The sequence below is a fragment of the Oncorhynchus masou genome, unplaced genomic scaffold (assembly GCF_036934945.1).
Source record: "Oncorhynchus masou masou isolate Uvic2021 unplaced genomic scaffold, UVic_Omas_1.1 unplaced_scaffold_1225, whole genome shotgun sequence".
NCBI lineage: Eukaryota > Metazoa > Chordata > Actinopteri > Salmoniformes > Salmonidae > Oncorhynchus > Oncorhynchus masou.
The window spans coordinates 127927-142554 of NW_027002051.1; the positions used below are offsets into that span (position 1 = coordinate 127927).

General features: G+C 40.9%; 1 protein-coding gene across 2 annotated transcripts in view; it reads left to right on the forward strand.

Moving 5' to 3' along the window:
* Positions 1 to 8393, forward strand: part of LOC135529976 (dual specificity testis-specific protein kinase 1-like) — a 47811-nt gene extending 39418 nt beyond the window's left edge. For both annotated transcript variants that reach the window (XM_064958372.1, XM_064958373.1), the window contains one exon: positions 7049 to 8393. In XM_064958372.1, coding sequence (XP_064814444.1) covers positions 7049 to 7165 — 117 coding nt within the window. In that variant the 3' untranslated portion in view covers positions 7166 to 8393. The remainder of the gene's footprint in view (positions 1 to 7048) is intronic.
* Positions 8394 to 14628: the final 6235 nt, after the last annotated feature.

Genomic DNA, 14628 nt, shown 5'->3' on the forward strand with positions numbered 1-14628 from the left:
GCTGTGTGTAAACTTAAAGTGGCAATCAGTAGTTTAAACAATAGCAAAGCCGCCTCCCCATCCTTTTTTTGATAAAAACTGAGGGATAGGGCTGGAGGAATGTAACCAGTCTCAAATTCATGGACAGAGCTATGGATGCAAGGAAGGACCATACATGATATTCAAATTATAGTTTTAACAATGTTTTGTGGTGTTTGTTTACATTTACTTTGTTTACAAACAGTAGCGTGAAACAAGCTTATTTTGGTTCTGATGGGGTACGACAGTTGAACTAAGCTCATGAGGCATTTATAAGTTATATTCTTCAAGAATCAATGGGTACATTTAATTAATTCAGAAGTCCAAGAATAGATGAAGCAACTGCAGATTGCTACTTTAACACAACATGAAATGGAACGTCAAAATATCTTGGTCTCTGGTCTGATGCCAGACTTCCTCCATCAGAAGTAGTTGTCCAGGGCCAGTATTCACAAAGGCCCCAGTTCCGACCTGAGTGAAGTGTGCATAAATGGAATGTTATTCCCTTTTTATGCACTTTTCTCTATATGTGTACTCTGACCTTAAACATAAGCATAAAAATAGCATGCATGTTCATGGTTAACCCGCTATTCATTCTAGGAGGAGATCTAAGAAATGAGGGTGTGGTAGAGGTGTGTCTATAGATAAGCTGGATTCTGACCTTGATTTAATTCCCTCATAAATCCAGCACTATTACGTGTGAGGAAACCAGGGAAAAATGCAGCGCTGCAAATTCAAATAAAATGATATAAAAATCAAACTTTCATTAAATCACACATGTAAGATACTAAATTAAAGCTACACTGGTTGTGAATCCAGCCAACATGTCAGATTTTAACCTCTAGCGTCGAGCAATCCCGTATCCGGAAGCGTAATCATAGCCTCAAGCTCATTAGCATAACGCAACGTTAACTATTCATGAAAATCGCAAATGAAATGAAAGAAATATATTCACTCACAAGCTTAGCCTTTTGTTAACAACACTGTCATCTCAGATTTTCAAAATATGCTTTTCAACCATCGCTACACAAGCATTTGTGTAAGAGGTATTGATAGCTAGCATAGCATTAGCCTAGCATTCAGCAGGCAACATTTTCACAAAAACAAGAAAAGCATTCAAATAAAATCATTTACCTTTGAAGAACTTTGGATGTTTTCAATGAGGAGACTCTCAGTTAGATAGCAAATGTTCAGTTTTTCCAAAAATATTATTTGTGTAGGAGAAATCGCTCCGTTTTGTTCATCACGTTTGGCTAAGAAAACAAACAGAAAATTCACTCATTACAACGCCAAACTTTTTTCCAAATTAACTCGATAATATCGACAGAAACATGCCAAACGTTGTTTCGAATCAATCCTCAAGGTGTTTTTCACATATCTATTCGATGATAAATCATTCGTGGCAGTTGTGTTTCTCCTCTGAAGAAAATGGAAAAATGCACGCAGCTGGAGATTACGCAATCATTTCGACGGAGGACACCAAGCGGGCACCTGGTAAATGTAGTCTCTTATGGTCAATCTTCCAATGATATGCCTACAAATACGTCACAATGCTGCAGACACCTTGGGGAAACGACAGAAAGTGTAGGCTCATTCCTGGCGCATTCACAGCCATATAAGGAGACATTGGAACACAGCGCCTTCAGAATCTGGGCCATTTCCTGTTTGAAATTTCATCTTGGTTTCGCCTGTAGCATCAGTTCTGTGGCACTCACAGATAATATATTTGCAGTTCTGGAAACGTCAGAGTGTTTTCTTTCCAAAGCTGTCAATTATATGCATAGTCAAGCATCTTTTCGTGACAAAATATCTTGTTTAAAACGGGAACATTTTTTTATCCAAAAATTAAAAGAGCGCCCCCTATATCGAAGAAGTTAACAAGGCTTTTTGGCGAAAGCATAAGAAGCTATTATCTGATGATAGCACAACAGTCTGTGTGAGTCTGTGTTCTAATAGATGATAGATGGTGTAAAATGATGATTGTCAGGAATAAAATCTGCACTCCTGATATAGAAATACTATCAGTGTCACTACTTCTACCTCCTCCGTGAATTCACCATGCGTTTTCTGACTGTTGTTTATATCCATGCGAGAGCAAACCGTGTCAATGCAGACATAATTTTTTCAACCCACTAAAGAGCTTGATGCGATTTCCCCTGATGCGCCCAAATTCTTCATGGGGGTTTAGCTGCACTCTCAAGCTCACTTTGAATACTTACACCCAGTATGTGACTTGTCTAACAAGGAAAAATAAGATCATTGACTTGTGTTAATACTCAGTCTCCAAAGCGTATTCATCCTTGGCTAGACCTTCACTGGGTGGATCAGATCATAACACTGTTTTTCTACGACCAACTTACACACAGTAACTCAAAAGGGAGAAGGGGTTACAGGTGATACAAACAGATACAGGTGTGGGACAATGACAGTATTGATCAATTGCAGGGATGCTTTGATTGTACCACCTGGAGTGGATTTGAAGAATCATCAGCTGACCTGAACGAGTTGACTGATATCTGGCTATATTGAATTCGGTGTTGATTTGGTGATCCCCAAAAAACATGTAAGATATTTCCTAACAACAAACTATGGGTGACCAAATATTTGAGTGGATCCGGGGATCCACTCAAAAGAAAATATGTACAGAGAAGTGAACAAAGGGATAAACTGGCGAGATGCCAGTACAAGATACGGTGAAAGAGATATGGTCACAGGGAGACTCTCCAGTACAAGGATAAGGTGAAAGAGATATGGTCACAGGGAGATGCCAGTACAAGATAGGAGACTCTCCAGTACAATGTGAAAGAGATATGGTCACAGGGAGACTCTCCAGTACAAGGATAAGGTGAAAGAGATATGGTCACAGGGAGACTCTCCAGTACAAGGATAAGGTGAAAGAGATATGGTCACAGGGAGACTCTCCAGTACAAGGATAAGGTGAAAGAGATATGGTCACAGGGAGACTCTCCAGTACAAGGATAAGGTGAAAGAGATATGGTCACAGGGAGACTCTCCAGTACAAGGATAATGGGAAAGTACAAGGATAAGGGAAAGAGATATGGTCACAGGGAGACTCTCCAGTACAAGGATAAGGTGAAAGAGATATGGTCACAGGGAGACTCTCAGTACAGTACAAGGATAAGGATGAAAGAGATATGGTCACAGGGAGACTCTCCAGTACAAGGATAAGGTGAAAGAGATATGGTCACAGGGAGACTCTCCAGTACAAGGATAAGGTGAAAGAGATATGGTCACAGGGAGACTCTCCAGTACAAGGATAAGGTGAAAGAGATATGGTCACAGGGAGACTCTCCAGTACAAGGATAAGGTGAAAGAGATATGGTCACAGGGAGACTCTCCAGTACAAGGATAAGGTGGAAAGAGATATGGTCACAGGGAGACTCTCCAGTACAAGGATAAAGGGAAAGAGATATGGTCACAGGGAGACTCTCCAGTACAAGGATAAGGTGAAAGAGATAATGGTCACAGGGAGACTCTCCAGTACAAGGATAAGGTGAAAGAGATATGGTCACAGGGAGACTCTCCAGTACAAGGATAAGGTGAAAGAGATATGGTCACAGGGAGACTCTCCAGTACAAGGATAAGGTGAAAGAGATATGGTCACAGGGAGACTCTCCAGTACAAGGATAAGTGGAAAGAGATATGGTCACAGGGAGACTCTCCAGTACAAGGATAAGGGGAAAGAGATATGGTCACAGGGAGCCTCTCCAGTACAAGGATAAGGTGCAACAGATAATATCACAGGGAGACTCTCCAGTACAAGGATAAGGTGCAACAGATAATATCACAGGGAGACTCTCCAGTACAAGGATAAGGTGAAAGAGATATGGTCACAGGGAGACTCTCCATTACAAGGATAAGGTGCAACAGATAATATCACAGGGAGACTCTCCAGTATAAGGATAAAGTGCAACAGATAATATCACAGGGAGACTCTCCAGTATATGGATAAAGTGCAACAGATAATATCACAGGGAGACTCTCCAGTACAAGGATAAGGTGCAACAGATAATATCACAGGGAGACTCTCCAGTACAAGGATAAGGTGTAACAGATAATATCACAAGGAGGCTCTTGGTCTGCCTGGTTGTGCATTAAGAATATGGCAAACACCCCTTTCAAATGTCGGCAATGTATCGATTCCTGCCTAGACGAGAGGGTGTGCCTCTCTACAGCCAATGAACGAAACAAGTTCTTCACCCGCTTTGAAACAGGTGGCTCCCCCGGCCTGTCAGCAGGAGGATGTCATGGCAACCGAGAAAATCTATTGTTGTACCTGTCCCAAAAACCTCTCATCCCATCTGTATCAAATGATTACAGACCTGTAGCTCTTACCTCTCCCTTGATGAAATCTCTTGAAAAGATCATCAAGGCATAATCAACACCACCAGAAACCTTCTTGATCGCCTCCAATTTGCATACCGGTCAGAGAGGGGGACAGATTACGCCATCCTCTCTTACATATAGTGTACATGCATTTGTAGGGCAGTAAAACCCATGTGCTTATTATGTTTGCAGATTTCTCCTTTGCATTTAACACAATCCATTGGTCCTCACGGACAGACTGAGAGGAGACTTGGTACTTTATGCTATGCTTATCACATGGATCACCAACTTCCTAACTGAAGTTGGTGATCCTCTCAGTAGGTTACGAGTTGGCAACACACTCTCTGAGGTGTGCACTACCCCAGTTGGAACCCCACACGGCAGTGTTCTTTCAACAGTACAATACATCCTGTATACAGACAGCTGCCAGAGCCGGTTCCCGCTGCCAGAGCCGGTTCAAATTGTGCAGTAATTTGGGACATGTAGCCTATTTGAATCATTATGGAACTTAGACCACACGTAGAAAGTTAACCTTTCTAACGCAGGCGTTCGGCTAGCAGAACCCCTCGACAACATTCCGCTGAAAAGGCGGCATGCGAAATTCTATTTTTTTTTAAATATGTAACTTTGACACATTAACAAGTCCAATACAGCAAATGAAAGAAACTTCTTGTTAATTTACCTATCAGGTCCGATTTCAAAAAGGCTTTACAGCGAAAGCACTACATATGATTATGTTAGGTCTGAGCCAAGTCACAAAAACACACAGCCATTTTTCCAGACAAAGATAGGAGTCACAAAAAGCAGAAATATAGATAAAATTACTCACTAACCTTTGATAATCTTCATCAGATGACACGCATAGGACATCACGTTACACAATAAATGTATGTTTTGTTCGATAATGTACATATTTATATCAAAAAATCTCAGTTTACATTGGCGTGTTACGTGCAGTAATGTTTTGATTCCAAAACATCCAGTGATTTTGCAGATAGCCACATCAATTTACAGAAATACTCATAATAAACATTGATAAGAGATACAAGTGTTATTCACAGAATTAAAGATAGACTTCTCCTTAATTCAATCACTGTGTCAAATTTGTTTTTACATTACGTAATAAGCATAATCTGAGTACAGTGCTCGGAGCCCAATCCAGCCAATGAAATATCCTCCATGTTGGAATCAACAGAAGTTAGAAATAACATTATAAATATTCACTTACCTTTGATGATATTCATCAGAATGCACTCCCAGGAATCCCAGTTCGACAATAAATGACTGATTTGTTCCATAAAGTCCATAATTTATGTCCAAATAGCCACTTGTTGTTAGTGTGTTCAGTCCAGTAACCCATCTTCATGAGGAGCGAGCACAACGTCCAGACAAAAACTTGAAAGGTTCCGTTACAGGTCGTAGAAACATGTCAAACGATGTATGGAATCAATCTTTAGGATGTTTTTAACATGAAACTTCAATAATGTTCCAACCGAAGAATTCCATTGTCTATAGAAAAGCACTGGAACGAGAGCTAACTGTGTCGGGACCGCGTGTCACGAACCTGAGACACTCTGCCAGGTCACTGACTCATTCAGCTCCCTTCCCCCCTCCTTTATAGCAGATGTCTGAAACAAGTTTCTGAAGACGGTTGACATCTAGTTGAAGCCTGTGTATTCGGTAAGCCAAGCTTTGAAAAACTACAAACCTCAGATTTCCCACTTCCAGGTGGATTTTTCTCAGGTTTTCGCCGGCCATATGAGTTCTGTTTTACTCACAGGCATCATTCAAACAGTTTTAGAAACTTCATAGTGTTTTCTATCCAATACTAATAATAATATGCATATATTACCATCTGGGACTGAGTAGGAGGCAGTTCACTCTGGGCACACTATTCATCCAAAAGTGAAAATGTTGCCCCCTATCCCAAACAGGTTAAACGGTTCACGACGACTGACCATACCAACTACTGAGAAGTGTGTAGGAAAGGCTTGTGTAGGAAAGTCATTTCCTAAACCAGAATCGTACCCAAAGCGTCTTAGGGTGGAAATGCTGATCTAGGATCAGGTCCTCCCTGTCCAAATCATATTTATTTTTATATTAAAAACAAAACTGATCCAATATACTGTGATAGAAAAATGTAATATTTACCTGATTTGTTAGATATTTGATGATTAAATACTTAACTAAACAGTAAGACAATTAAATGTCTGTGTGAACTGAGAGGAGCCTAAAACCTACAGCTGGAATTCCATAGATAAGATGCGGTGGGTGTAACAGAGATAGAGAGAGCCTGGAGGAACAGAACAAAACCCTCATTGTCTCATCATCCTTGTATCTGGAAAATAACACCAGAGACAGATGACCACAGGAGATGAACGCAATCTATATGTGAGGGCTGGAACTAAGCATTCTTGGTATCAGCTGTATAAGAAACAGCATTGTCTGTAAAGGTTAGGCTGCTCGGCCCAACAGACAAGAGTGTTGGGCTGACTAGTCTCATTATTGCAATAATTTATCGATATTGAATAAAGATGATTGTTTGAAGGAATGTCAAAGTCTCTCTCAGTACTGACATTTCCACGACAATACGCACTCCTACTCTGAGTCGCTTTGTGAACAGTTACATTTAAACCCCAAACAAGGCCAAATACTGATCCTTATGTTCTCTCTGTGTGTTCAGATGGAGTCCTTCAGGAGACCAGCATTCACAGAGCTGCTGGATGAACTGGGGGAGATCGCTGAGACTCTGGAACCGTCCCCTAACCCGCCCCCTAACTCAGAGCTGACTACTGGGTGAGCTGCCTGGGTTGGCCGAAGCCCCACCCACCCATCTATCCTGAGGAGGACTGGAGGATTTGGGATTTGTATATGAGCTCAATCCCAAATGGCACCTTATTCCTTATATAGTGTACTATGTTTTACCAGAGCCTTGTGCTCTGGTCAAAAGTAGTGCACTGTATAGGGAATAGGGTACCATTTGGGAAGCAACAATAGACAGTTGCACAGGGGCAGGGGCACAACACTTCACCAGGATGACCTCTCTACAGGGGCTGACCTCTCTGTTTGTGCCTGCCTACACTGCACCTAAACTGCACCTACAGATGTGTCGGGGGTAGCTCCACAGTTTTCAAGTGAGACCCTGGTGAAATAATGGATGGAATAGGCAGTATGTATCTTGAAGAGAGGGTTTCTTTGGAAGGTTTCTCTGGAAGCTTTATTTGACCAGTTCACACACTTTGTGTACAGGTGATAGAAGTTGGGCATAATTTTGCTTAACGGCATGTCTTTCCTTAACTTACATTTTCTTAATCTCATAAACTGCTTTTTCAAAATTTGTTGTTGTTGTTGTTGTTGTTGTTAATGTTTATGACAGTGTTTCGTGATGTAACTGATGATGATGAGGATAAACATGATGATGAGGAGGATGGTGATTGAGGATGATGGTGATGGAGGATGATGGTGATGGAGGGTGATGGTGATGGAGGGTGATGGAGGATGATGGTGATAGTGTTGGAGGAAGATGGTGATAGTGATGGAGGAGGATGGTGATGGAAGAGGATGGTGATGGAGGATGATGGTGATAGTGATGGAGTATGGTAATGGAGGAGGATGGTGATGGAGGAGGATGGTGATGGAGGAGTGTTGTGATAGTGATGGAGGAGTATTGTGATAGTGATGGAGGATTATGGTGATAGTGATGGAGGATGATGGTGATGGAGGACGATGTTGATGGAAGAGAATGGTAATGGAGGACGATGGTGATAGTGATGGAGGACGATGGTGATGGAAGAGGATGGTAATGGAGGACAATGGTGATAGTGATCGAGGATGATAGGGATGGAGGACGATGGTGATGGAAGAGGATAGTGATGGAGGAGGATTGTGAAAGTGATGGAGGAGGGTGGTGATGGAGGAGGATTGTGATAGTGATGGAGGACGATGGTGATGGTGGATGATGGTGATGGAGAATGATGGTGATGGAGAATGATGGTGATGGAGAATGATGGTGATGGAGAATGATGATGATGGAGGAGGATGGGGTTGGAGGAGGATTGTGATAGTGATGGAGGATGATGGTGATAGAAGAGGATGGTGATGGAGGATGATGGTGATGGAGGATGATGGTGATGGAGGAGGATGGTGATAGTGATGGAGGATGATTGTGATAGTGATGGAGGAGGATGGTGATGGAGGAGGATAGTGATGGAGGAGGATGGTGATGGTGATGGAGGATGATAGTGATAGAGGATGATGGTGGAGGAGGAGGAGGATGGTGATAGTGATGGAGGACGATGGTGATTGAAGAGGATGTTGATGGAGGAGGATGGTGATGGTGATGGAGGAGGATGGTGATAGTGAATAAGGAGGATGGTGATAGTGAATGAGGAGGATGGTGATAGTGAATGAGGAGGATGGTGATAGTGAATGAGGAGGATGGTGATGGAGGAGGATGATGATGATGGTGATGGAGGAGGATGATGGTAATGGAGGGTGATGGTAATGATCATGATGATGATTATGGTAGGGAGAGGATGGTGATGGAAGAGGATGATGGTGATGATGATGACGGTGATCATGATGATGATGGTATTGGTTTCTCATGATGGTGATGGTGATGATAGTGATGATGATGATGATGATGGTATTGGTTTCTCATGATGGTGATGATGATAGTGAATATGATGATGATGATGGTGAAGATGATGGTATTGGTTTCTCATGATGGTGATGATGTTGAGGATGATGATGATAGACACTCATCCGTTGATTTATTTCCTTCAACCGTTGTTTTCTATTGTCTTTCTATTTCTATTCTATTGTTTTTTTCCACTCTGCCTAAATCATCAGACGCTAGAGTGACGTCATGCTCAACTCTCCATGTCACCTCTTTTCAAACATGATATTGCTTCAGTTCAGTTAGCTGAGCTGTGAATAGGGCTGTTGCTTTACAAGGAACTCAACAAAGACATCACCATCAATTCAGCTAGCTAGCGCAATACAGACGGCAGGCAGGCTAATACCAGTGGGTGCACAGTGGATAGGTATACCCAGTGGGCAAAACTGGTTGAAAATACGTAATTTCAATCAGTTTTTCCCACTGGGTTACGTCATTAGCTAGTTAGTAAAGTTCAGCTGTTCTCTGTCTACCTGGTTGAGAGATCTTATCTCAGTGGATCTGTATTTTCTTGTTGTTATATAAAGTACAGTATGTCATATTTTTTACTTAGCTTATTTTCCCATCAGTCTTAAATAATATATATTTTTTTGTTATTATATATTATTGTTATTTATTATTTTTGCAATCTACATTACTGGGTACTGGGTACTTGTTACATTTGATTTAATACCCAATCTGATATTACTGGTCATTCATGACATGTTGTGTTGAACCTGTGGCTGTAAATATTCCAACTATCTGAGAACGTTCCATGCTGTTGCCAGGTAACCAGTATTTGCCAGTAAGTATGTGTCATCATCTTAATCTGATGTTTACAGTGTCACTTGAAGAGTAGAAAGAAATAGGCTGCTGCTGTAGGAACATTTTATTTGATTTATTTAAGCTTTTGTTTCGAGAAGCATATCAAATAATGATGTAAAATATTCTAAACTGAAGCTTACAGACATAAATGTAAGTAAGTCTTGGACAACTAGCTAGGCTTGGGCGTTCAAAGTATTTCCATTCTAATAAATAAAATAACAATCTTCCTCCTGCCATATCACTTTTTAGAATTTCAAAATCTTTGTGATACTATATGAAGGGCAATTCTTACATTATTTCAAATTTGTCTGCTACATTTGGCATTACTCTGTAAAGCGAAGTACATTTGTAAGAAATAGAAATTGGCATTTAAAGATAAAGAAGTTATATTTGAAACATGTACATGTATTTTACAGATGAATTGCTTCTTTCAATAAACTGTTTCTCTGGTTCAGGGTAAGACTGTGGTGTGTGTGTGCCATGGATCGGATCTTAAATCATCAGTGGCTGTCTAGGTTTAGGATCCTAACTATAACGACATTGTGGTGGTGAGAAGTAGCTTTCATTAAAGTCTGGTTACCCGGGAAATTCACCACCTCCTCAGGTGTTCTTGACCATGCTAATCAGATTTCAGACTGGCCCTATGCTCTTTGAAGCTTGGTCATTGGCATAGTTAATTTACAAAATGATTATGACTATCATGTAATGCAGGGTTGAATCAGCTGTGTAGTACTAGGGAAAAAAACAAAACGTGCAAACAGGCGGAGGCCCAGGACTGAGTTTGGGAAAGTCTGATGTAGTGCACTGTAATGGACATTTCCTGTATTTACCAAATCATGAGACCAAACCACCACACAAGTCAGAGTTATCATAAAGTCTATATTTATTTATTATGAGCTCCATCACAACCCTGTGACTCTCAGATCAATTCAGTGTCTATAAATGAATTCTCTGAGAGTCCTTACACATTGCAACTGAGAATCCTTTATGGCAAAGACACACATAGCCAGACAGCATTGGCTATAAATTATTGTTCAGCTTTGTCTCCTAAACTATGTTCTTATCTCGCTCTTGGTACCACTCAGGACCAGCACCATTACCTCACCCAATAGCATATATCAAATACACCCCCCCCTGGACAAGATCACAGAGAGACAGTGACTGGCACACAGACATTGTGGAGCCAAGAAATAATTGGTTCCCCCTCAATCATCCCTTCACATGGTTTAAAAGATATGTTAACATATGAAGACAAGCTTGACCTCTCCCCTCTCTGCGGCCCAAGTAACTGAACCCAGGACAAGAAAGGATAACTGCAAATGGCCACCACTGTAGTACAACAAGATACATTCTAAATGAGAAGTAAATCAGAAGCATATAATGAATATAACACATCTTATCTATGTTGCCCAACTATTCTGATTAATCCCCAACAGCAAGTAACATATTTTTCTGAAAGATCAGGCTCATGTTCAATGGAAATGAAATTCAAAATGTTTTGAAACTGAAATTAGCTAGTATTCTTATGGTAGTTAATTGTGTACCTCTCCAGTTTACTGATCATGATCCATGTATAGTATCTGGTATAGTTGTTCACTTCCTGTTGTGTGAACAAACACAATCTGCATTCCAAATAGCACCCTATTTCCTCTATAGAGCACTAATTGTAACCCGAACCCTATGGGTCATGGTCAAAAGTAGAGCACTCTAAAGGGAACAGGGTGCCATGTGTGAACAAATACAAACTCAACCAAGGCTCCTTCTCTCTCCATGTGAGCTGATGAAAAGGTTAGATGTCATGTTGGTGTCACCATAGTGAAGAGGCAGCTGTGTTGTCAGAGCTGCCCATCATTCAGATGGATGTCCTGGTCTTCACTCTCTCTCGAAGACATGCACATGTGTACATGCACACAGTGGTGTAAAGTACTTTGAAGTATGACTTAAGTCGTTTTTTGGGGTGTCTCTGTACTTTACTTTACTAAACTCAGCAAAAAACGATATCTGTCCAGAAGGACATAATTGTCAACCGTGTCGAATGCAGCACTTAAATCCAAACGTACAAGGACAGAGAGCTGTAAGGCTGTCTCACAACATTTATCTAAAATGAACCCTATAAATAGCACTGTTGGGAGATTTAGCAAGCCATAGTCTAGCAATCAACAATATAATAATACTTTTATCTTTAAATCGCAATCTGTAGATACCATGCGATTAGACAGGTTCAGAATGTATGTAAAACATCACAGCACAGATTAAAAATACTTGGCACATGGAAATCATAAGATGGTGGTTTACGGAGATAGGTGGGATGGACTGAAAGTAGCTAAGGGGTGGATTTAAAAGCTCATGTTCTAGAATAGTTATGGCTGAAAACACAATGTATATTGTACAGTATAAGTACTATCTATCCAGATGTGATGTAAACTCAGCAAAAAAAGAAACATCCCTTTTTCAGGACCCTGTCTTTCAAAGATAATTAGTAAAAATCCAAATAACTTCACAGATCTTCATTGCAAGGGTTTCCCATGCTTGTTCAATGAACCATAAACAATTAATGAACATGCACCTGTGGAACGGTCTTTAAGACACTAACAGCCTACAGACGGTATGCAATTAAGATCACAGTTATGAAAACTTAGGACACTAAAGAGGCCTTTATACTGACTCTGAAAAACAGCAAAAGAAAGATGCCCATGGTCCCTGCTCATCTTCATGAACATGCCTTACGTATGCTGCAAGGAGGCATGAGGACTGCAGATGTGGCCAGGGCACTAAATTGCAATGTCCGTACTGTGAGACGCCTAAGACAGCACTACAAGGAGACAGGACGGACAGCCGATCGTCCTCGCACTGGCAGACCACTTGTAATAACACTTGCACAGGATCGGTACATCCAAACGTCACACCTGCAGGACAGGTACAGGATGGCAACAACAACTGCCTGAGTTACACCAGGAATGCACAATGCCACCAGCCATACTGCTGATCAAGTGCGTGATTTCCTGCAAGACAGGAATGTCAGTGTTCTGCCATGGCCAGCGAAGAGTCCGGATCTCAATCCCATTGAGCACGTCTGGGACCTGTTGGATCGGAGGGTGAGGTCTAGGGCCATTCCCCCCAGAAATGTCCGGGGATTTACAGGTGCCTTGGTGGAAGAGTGGGGTAACATCTCACAGCAAGAACTATACAATCTGGTGCAGTCCATGAGGAGGAGATGCAGCTGGTGGCCACACCAGATACTGACTGTAACTTTTGAGATGACGTTTATTTTTTTGCCGAGTTTATTTAGATTTTTGACAACTTTTAAGTTGGCTAAATAAATAATAAATGTACTTCTTACTCCATCCATTTTCCCTGACACCCAAAAGTACTTCTTACATTTTGAAAGCTTAGCAGGACAGGAAAAGTGTGCCACTCACGAACAAAACATCCCTAGTCTGCCTGTGGGCGGACTAAATTATGTCTTGTGTTGGGGTTTACCCCTGGTTTTCCATAAATAAATAAAAAACAAGAAAATGATGTCATCTGGTTTGCTAAATATAAGAAATGTGATTTATACTTTTAGTTTTACTTTTGATTCTAAAATATATTTGAGCAATTTCATTTACTTTTGATACTTAAGAATATTTTAGAAATTACATTTACTTTTGATACTTAAGTATATTTAAAACCTAATGGTAATACTTTTAGATGTATAGTCAAGTAGTAATTTAGATGTATAGTCAAGTAGTAATTTACTGGGGGACTCACTTTTACTTATGTTATGGTATCTTTACTTTTACTCAAGTATGAAAATTGAGTACTTTTTCCATCACTCTGTGCATATGCACACACGCACACACACACAAACAAGTACCTGTACCCTTCCCTGCCTGTTCCCAATGAACACAACCCACATAAAGAGATAATAAAAGATGTAGCTGGTCCATTTAGTGTTTAACCAACAGCTCTCTCGCGCTATACTTGCCACCGTGTCTCTCTCAATATTACAAAAATGAATAGATCTATATTGATGAATTATGTAGAAGGCCTGTTCTATTTCTTGCCGGTGATCTTGTCTGATGAAGCTTTGTTACCTCCCAAGGCTCTGGCCCTTGAGATGAAGGCTTGTATCCCCCTCCTCTCATGTGAGCTGTTGTGTATTATGCATCCACAGTATGTGATGCAAAGAACACATTCGGACAGAAACCAGAATCCACTGGGAACACTGGGTTTCTCTCTCACAGTTTAGTTGGATGATGACATGCATGGCTAGTTAGGATGATCAGTACTCGAGTCACTTTATATTCCATTTAGGTTGTTATATTATACTTGACTTTGTACTTTTGTTGCAGGAATGTGAATGTTGTTGTTTAGTTGTCAGTAGCTTACCCTGAAATTAAAGCGTCACAACAATGCATGCAAGTACTGCATTATGCATTGACTCAAGCTGCCCACAATGTGGCAGTATTTTATAAAACACATTTTAAAAGACTACTGGTATGTAGGACTGTTTCTGCTTGCTTTTCTCCTGGGATTAAGTGTTTTACTTGGGTGCTACTGTCCTGTCTGAGTCAAATCCTCATGCCATTGTTTGGCTAAAGATGCCTGTTGTCCCCCCTTTTAGCTTCTACCCAAGGGTGTGTCTTCAGCCCTCTGCTGTAATCCATATTCACCCACAGCTATATGGCTTTGCATGACGCCAACTCCATCATCAAGTTTGCTGACGACCCCATGGTTGAAAGTTTGATAACCAACAACAACCAGTCAGCCTATAGGGAGGAGATAAGTGAACTGGCATT